Source organism: Lithobates pipiens, unplaced genomic scaffold (assembly GCF_037356315.1).
Source record: "Lithobates pipiens isolate NorthernLeopardFrog02 unplaced genomic scaffold, aLitPip1_a1.2 Scaffold_8, whole genome shotgun sequence".
NCBI classification, from domain to species: domain Eukaryota; kingdom Metazoa; phylum Chordata; class Amphibia; order Anura; family Ranidae; genus Lithobates; species Lithobates pipiens.
Window position 1 is genome coordinate 556,960,139 of NW_027507903.1, and position 8,434 is coordinate 556,968,572.

Here is an 8,434-nt window from a genome sequence, read left to right on the forward strand (position 1 = left end):
TGCTTATAGCCAGTTTAAAGAGATCCTGTTGCCAGCTTAACCACTTCAATACTGGGCACTTAAACACCTTCCTGCCCAGACCAATTTTGAGCTTTCAGTGCTGTCGCACTTTGAATGACAATTGCGCAGTCATGCTACACTGTACCCAAATGAAATTTTTATCATTTTTTTCCCCACAAATAGAGCTTTCTTTTGGTGGTATTTGATCACCTCTACGGTTTTTATTTTTTGCGCTACAAATAAAAAAATACCGAAAATTTTGAAAAAAAAATGTTTTTTTTTGTTTCAGTTTCAAAACTTTGTAAATAAGTAAGTTTTCTCCTTCACTGATGGGCACAGATAAGGCGGCACGGGTGGGCGGCACAGGTGGGCACTCATAGGCGGCACAGGTGGGCACTCATAGGCGGCACAGGTGGGCACTCATAGGCGGCACAGGTGGGCACTCATAGGCGGCACAGGTGGGCACTCATAGGCGGCACAGGTGGGCACTCATAGGCGGCATCGGTGTTATACTATAGTAATGGATGCCAATCAGTGCCAAACAATAATGCATGCCAATCAGTGATGCCCATTGTGGGCACTGATTGGCATCCATTGTGGGCACTGATTGGCATCCATTGTGGGCACTGATTGGCATCCATTGTGGGCACTGATTGGCATCCATTGTGGGCACTGATTGGCACCCATTGTGCTGACTGGCATCCCTGGTGGTCTAGGGAGGATTATGACCTTTATTACCTTTTCCCTGGTGGCGTCCCTGGTGGTCCAGTGTGGGCATCCTGGGGGGGCTGTGCTGATAATCGATCAGCACAGACCCCCCGTCAGAGGAGCAGCCGATCGGCTCTCCTCTACTCGCGTCTGACAGACGCGAGTGAGGGAAAGCCGATCACCGGCTCCTCCCATTTACACTGTGATCAGCCGTGATTGGACACGGCTGATCACATGGTAAAGAGTCTCCGGAGACTCTTTACCGAGATCGTAGTTGCCGGGTGTCAGACTGACACCCCGCAACAACGATCGCCGCGATGCGCGCCCCCGGGGGCGCGCAGCGGCTCATAATCCTGATCACGTCATATGACGTCCGGTCAGGATTATGAAACCACTTTGCCGCCGTCAATTGCCTATAGGGCGGGCGGCAAGTGGTTAATAAGCACAATTTAATACATGTTGGATAAAAGCAAAGGAACATCAAGAAGGGCACCTGCCTTGGGATTTTTCTTTCAGTGACACCGATATTTTTTTCATTGCAGTCACATCAACTCAGGGGCATTTTTGTTATTTTAGTGACACCACCAATCCAGGGACTTTTTTTTTTAAACTTTGCCACATATTTGTGCGGGGGGGGGGCCCTAATGTGAACCCCTTAACCCTTAATCCTATGCAAAATACAGTAAAAAGGTTTGGCCTGAGTTGTATTTTACAGCCTCTAACTAGGCTATTAAAAATCGCCACAAACTTCCTTCCTGGAGAGACCGATTGCACATCTTACAAGGACAGGAAGCCAAGCATGGACAATCTAATAGGAACAAAAGAAATATTTTTTTTTCGCTGGCCTTAGGCTTTAATGCCATTTGGTTTGGTATTCTGATGGGATCCTAAATATGGCCATACATATGCATTAATGAACAAGTTCATCTTAAAAAAAAAAAATGCACATCTTTTTGCAGGTAAAAACAGAATTGCACCTGTGATCAGCAAATCTGCTCCTCCAAATCTCCGATACGGGCAGACAGTTGCTTCAGTCCAGGAAGAATGAACGAATGAACTACAAGGATGCTCACCAGCTGCCTTGAAGTTCATTGAGAACTTCAAGCCGTCAGCCAGAAAGGCTTGCAGTCTATTCATTCACAGAACTCTGAATTAAGGATGCAGCTGTGGGGGCGGAGCTCTGCACGGCTGCACTCTTTAAATTGTGACAGAGGGTGTGGGGAGAAGATCCCTGGCCCACTGTCACAGGGAAGGTGATCAGGGGGAGAGCTGCAGGAGTGGGACAGGTTAGATGTTATCCATTAACTTCCATATAAAAAAAAAAAAAAAAAAAAAAAAAAGTGTGTATAATATAAAATAAATATATATATATATACACACACACACATACACTTTTTTTTTATGGAAGTTAAAGGATAACATCTAACCTGTCCCCACATACACAATCTCACAACACCTCTTACATTTTTTGCAAATATTTTATATCTTTTCATGCAACACTGAAGAAATTACACTTTGCTACAATATAAAGTAGTGCATGTATGCTTGTAAATTGTAACATTAAAATTAAACTAATTGTAAATTGTGTAAATTTGCTGTCCCCTCAAAATAACTCAACACAGCCATTAATGTCTAAACCTCTCTCATACTGGTCACTGGAAGAGCAATATGGCACCTCATGGCAAAGAGCTCTCTGAGGATTTAAAAAAAAAAAAAAAAAAAAAAAAATAGAATTGTTGCTCTACATAAAGATGGCCCAGGCTATAAGAATATTGTGAAGACCCTGAAACTGAGATGCAGCACAGTGGCCAAGACCAGAGGTTTAACAGGACAGGTTCCACTCAGAAGAGGCCCCACAATGGTCAACCAAAGAAGTTGAGTGCACGTGCTCAGCGCCATATCCAGAGGTTGTCTTTGGGAAATAAACGCATGAATGCTGCCAGCATTGCTGTAGAGGTTGAAGGGGTGAGGGGTCAGCCTGTCAGTGCTCAAAATATACGCCGCATACTGCATCAAATTGGTCTGCATAGATGTCGTCCCAGAAGGAAGCCTCTTCTAAAGATGATGCACAAGAAAGCCTGCAAACAGTTTGCTGAAGACAAGCAGCCTAAGGACATGGATTACTGGAACCATGTCCAGTAGTCTGATAAACTTATTTGGTTCAGATGGAGTCAAGCATGTGTGGCGGCAACCAGGTGAGGCGTACAAAGACAAGTGTGTCTTGCCTACAGCCAAGCATGGTGGTGGGAGTGTCATGCTCTGGGGCTACATGAGTGCTGTCGGTACTGGAGAGCTACAGCTCATTGAGGGAACCATGAATGTCAACATGTACTGTGACATAGTGAAGCAGAGCAAGATCCCCTCCCTTCAGAGACTGGGCCACAGTGTAGTATTCAACATAATGCCAAACACACCTCCAAGGTGAATTCCATGCCCAAGAGGGTTAAGGCAGTGATGGAAAATGGTGGCCACACAAAATATTGACACTTTGGGCCCAATTTGGACATTTTCACTTAGGGGTGTACTCACTTTTGTTGCCAGCGGTTTAAACATGAATGGCTGTGTGTTGAGTTATTTTGGAGGGGACAACAAATTTACACTGTTATACAAGCTGTACACTCACTACTGTACATTGTAGTAAAGTTTAATTTCTTCAGTGCTGTGACATAAAAAGTTATAATAAAATATTTACAAAAATGTGAGTGTACTCACTTGTGAGATACTGCGTATATATACACACATATTACACTTCTGTCAAAATAAATAAAAATCGGCAAAACAGACTTCATTTTTTTTCTTTAAAGTCTGGTATTTACCAGATTCAACCTCCAATATATACCGCATAGCTCTTCTGTGTTATTCTCAGAGTGGATTTGAGATTTTGCTCCCCAACCATATAGTTGGTCATTTATATTTACCACTACATATAGATATTAAAGGATCAATTACTTTTTTTCACTTTACATTTTAACTAAATTTATACACCGCACTTTAAAAGGTTATTATCCGTTTAATCGGAAAAAATGAATTCGTCAACTAATCGATGATATATATCAGCATTGTCACTTAAAAATAAAATAACCAGCGTCTAACAAAATATGTGCAATTACATTTAACAAAATGGTGTTAAAATGTGTTGAAACACTGGATGTAATTGCACACAAGTTTGGATTTTTCCGCACTATGTTTGATGGACGCTGGTTATTTAAATTTTCACGTGACAATGCTATATACACCATTTGTTATACAATATTAGCAGATAGTTTGAGTATCTTGGAGGGCTGCAGTTACAGCACTAAGTTTGCATATGGTGGTAGACACCGAGCGCAGAATGTTTTAGAAATTTTGAAGATGAGAGATAGAGAGATATTCTTGGCCAAGAATCTTTTCTTTCCAGGTCACAGCTCATGCACATTTCTTTTTAGATACATTTCTAATCGATTTTGAGAATCGTGCAAGAAAAATTGTTTTTCAAAAACTTTCCAACATGCCCAATCACTCAAATTCAATGGCCGCACGAAAGGCAGCCATTGCTGTGGCCCCAATGTCCGTTTTTATCTGCCTCTGTTCTATAGAGCAATGGGGTCTTTGGTTGTCTTTGCAAATAGAGTTGGTTTAAACTGCCTAAAAATTGTGTTTGTACCAGGATTAGGCTACTTTGATTTTAACCGTTCACTGAAACACTACAATCTATTTTCATCCATATGTATAGGAGTCACACGAGGCATCATGTCAGAAACTTACCATCATCATCTAAGAGCATATTTTCTGGCTTCAGGTCCCTGGAAAAAAAAAAAAAAAAAAAAAAAGTTACAAGCTGCTGTTGGTTATTATACAAAGTGAAACTTTTGTTAAGTCGATCCAGCTAGTACAGATGCCTGCAAGCAGACACCAGTGTCCACACTTACCTTACTCCATTATAGAGCTTCTCTTGTATGTCTAGTGAAGGTATATATGGCCACCTGTACACATCAGTCATATGCCCATCTGTATACTATGCCCTATTGGAGAATTACTTATGAGTTAAAAGCCCACCTGTACACTATGCCCTCCTGGTGAAGCACTTATGGGTATATGCCCACCTGTACACTATGCTCTGACGCAGCACACATGGGTTATATGCCCACCTATACACTATGCCCTCCTGGTGAAGCACTCCTGGCTATATGCCTTCCTGTACACTATGCCCTCCTAGTGAAACATTCATTGGTATATGCCTTCCTGTACACTATGCCCTCCTAGTGAAACATTCATTGGTATATGCCCACCTGTACACTATGCTCTCTGACGCAGCACACATTGGTTATATGCCCACCTGTACACTGTGCCCATCTGGTGAAGCACACATGCGTTATATGCCCACCTGTACACTGTTCCCACCTGGTGCAGTACACATGGGTTTATATGCCCACCTGTACACCATTGCCTCCTGGTGAAGCACATATGGGTTATAAACCCAACCTGTAGACTATGCCTTCCTAATGCAGCACACATGGGTTATATGCCCACCTGTAAACATTGGTCCTATGCCAACCTGTACACCATGTTCTCCTGGTGAAGAACTAATGGGTTATATGCCCACCTGTACACTATGCCCTCCTGGTGAAGGTGGTCCAGCCCACAGCAGATCTCAGCAGCATAGAAAACGACTCGCTCCTCCTCGAATCCGGGGTTTCCCATGTTGTAGATGTGAAACTTGAGGTCTCCACCATTCATGATAGTGAGAACCAGACACAGAGCATCTTTTGTTTCATATGCATACGCCAAACTCACCTATGATTAAAAAAAAAAACAAAGCACCTAATTTAAGCCAGGTCATGTGATCTTTGTGAACCCCAGGGACATATGACTTCCCGGCTATCTTTCAAATAAAACCAAGACAGCCCATATAGTATGTTTTTTCCCCATTCAACCAGTGGGTTGAACAAAAGAAAATGCTTCGATTCCCCCCAGTCACACAATTTGTGTGGATGGGGAAATCATTCCTGCTGTGGTATTGTATTCTGACAGTGGGGAGCCTCCCCCATCATAATACAAGGATCCGTGTTGCTGGCTATAACTGGCAGCACTGGTTGTTCACAAGTCAACAGCCAGCCTGCCCATGCGTGGATCAAAATTCAGCGGGTCCCTGCTGAACTGTCTGAATTTCAAATCACAAACAGCTGGCTTAAGAATGTTGATGGAAAAACTAGTGCTCAATTATATCATTCAATAAACTATTTCCTGATGACGTCTTAGCCCAGCTATCATCGGACCAGTTGCAGCTAATGTGGGATTGCTGCACTGCGTCATTAGCACACAATTTATTTTGAATGCGGATTCCAACAGTTGGAGAACGACATCAGTCTGGCCAAGTTGGCATAATTGTTCATAGATGTTCATTAGAGATAAGGTGTTAATCACTGAACGCTAGGCTGTTTACATTGTTCATGTCTAAATGTCAGATCAGATTACAAAGTGCTCAAGTCTGGGAAAAAAAAAAAAAAAACACCCCACTCCTCTCTAGTTTCCATCGAAACCAGACTCACAACTTTTGTTCAGTTGCTGAGTGAATTGGGGACAAATTGCACGCTAAATCTTTATTGCTGTTCAGTGCTCTGATGGAGCGAATCCTCGGTCTTCTTGGAAATTTGGTACCACCATGACGCTAGGCTTCTGCTCTGAGGTGGCCTTCTTGGCAGTCCTGCATTCTCTTCGATAGAGTCCATTAAAAGATGCATTTCTGCATGGACTTCTATGGCATCCACTAAAAGCTTGAAACTGAAATTCAGGCGCAACCCAGCAGTTCAAATTCCTGCAGAGCTGTGCCTGTCACAGTATGTGGAGCAAAAACATCTTGTTGAATGCAGAGAGATGGACAGAAAAAAAATCCAGAGATAACTTAAAGAGGAGCTACAGTCTCCTAAATGAAAAATAAAATAAAAACATTCCCATGCAGCTTAAAAAAAATAAATAAATAAACGCTTATTAAAACTTAGATATTATTAATATAGTGCATCACGTGCTCACTTGCCAAATCTCCAACTTCCTTGCCCTGATGAAATGCAGCTGGCAGCCATCTTAGGGGAGGACATCTGAAGCCGGCGCCGGTGATTTAAGGGATTTAGTGCAGACAGTTTACCCGGCATGCACCTCCCGATCCCATGGCCCAGTGACAATCCCTGCGCACAGTGTTGTCTACAGGCTGCTATAGCAATGGCAGTAGCGGACGTTCTCATCCTCTTCTAGCAACTTGTTCACAGCACCCAAAAGGACCCAAAATGAGCAGAGGCAAGTGCAGCACCGCACTCCACCTGGCATCATGTCATTTTCAGTTTTGAAATAATGGGATACTAGAAGCACAGGATGCCCGTTGACGCCTGGGATTGAGGATACCGATATTCCAGGAGTCAACGGGAGACCAGAGATGACATACCTGGCCGGGGGTGGGGGGGTTGGGGGGAAGGCACTTAAAGTGGGGAATAAACTCCCATGGTTGATATCTACCTTTAGGCAAGTCTATAATAAGGCTTACCTAGAGGTACAGTAAATATCTTTTAACATGCAGTTTAGGAGATATTTACTTTTGAAAGTGCCAGTGACGTCACTGGCGCATGTGCTCTGAAGGAACGGCAAGCCCGCGCTACTCTAGAGTCCTGTGCCATAAATTAAATAGTGGCTACCAAAGAGCAGGAGTGATATCATCATGGCAAGGCCAGACGGCCGGAGAAGGGCCGGATGAAGAAGTCCTGTCAGCGGTGACAGCTCGTTGCTGAAGGGCTCAGTTTTAAGGTCAATTTCACATAAGTGCTAGTATGCAATGCATACTAGCACGTTTAAAAAAAAAAAAAAAAAAGACATTGCGGTTTACCACTGCTTTAAAAAAAAAAAAAAAGTACTCCCCCCAAACATTAAAGACAGAGGTATTTGATAGCAGTAGGGCCATAGGATTTAGGGTGAGGCTCCGCTGTATGGGACGGACATGTGCAAGTACAGACACAGTCCTCAGGACAAATCATGGAGGGGAACTTTTATAGTAGCAAGAAGAACAAAAATTGTCTTTAGATATACGTTACTCATTTCAGCATAAGAGACAGCCGTTCATCCTAATGTGAGCGGGTGGGCAGCGCCGAACACACACACACTGTTCACATTAGGGGCCACTCACTGATCCCTGCAAGCCTGTCAGTTGGGGATGAGCGGCGGTGTCCATACAGCCTCTGTGTCCCAATAGAGGAACATCGGATGCCTGCATGCAACTCCAGTCGCATAAACAAGGCCCTCATTCAGGCTGTATGAACACAGCGCCCATGTTTTAGGACTCCTAGAAAAACACAAAGATCACACTTGAATGAACAGAGACTCGTACGCATGCAATAACTAAAGTATAATACCACAAAACGGCTGTTGACTTTTTCCAGGATCTGTTTCTCATTTAAAGCCATTGATTCCCCTTTTCTTTTCTTGATCCTTTTCTTCTCCAGCTTCTTACATGCATACATTTTGCCAGTGGCACGGACCTGGCAGGCACACACCTAGAGGGAGAGCGCATAGGATAAAAATTAACACCACATACCAATAATGGATGCAGAGACGGGGTGGAGAAAGGACACACAGCTTGATGACACAGATTAAAAATGACAGACTCCTGAGGAAGTCGTGTGACAGTGATGACATGCGTGGAGTGGAGCAGGTGATGTTGCCGAAACCGGAAGGGATGCGGGTGTCTCCGAGCCCTGCTGTCCTT

At 43.5% G+C, this 8,434-nt stretch overlaps 1 protein-coding gene across 1 annotated transcript in view; it reads right to left on the reverse strand.

Annotated features, from left to right (window-relative positions):
* LOC143960938 (G protein-coupled receptor kinase 5-like) overlaps positions 1-8,434 on the reverse strand; it is a 108,364-nt gene that overhangs the window by 21,220 nt on the left and 78,710 nt on the right. Inside the window, exons 8-10 of the mRNA XM_077469974.1 lie at positions 8,082-8,222; positions 5,291-5,481; positions 4,453-4,490 (exon numbers count right to left, since the gene is read on the reverse strand). Coding sequence (XP_077326100.1) covers positions 4,453-4,490; positions 5,291-5,481; positions 8,082-8,222 — 370 coding nt within the window. The remainder of the gene's footprint in view (positions 1-4,452; positions 4,491-5,290; positions 5,482-8,081; positions 8,223-8,434) is intronic.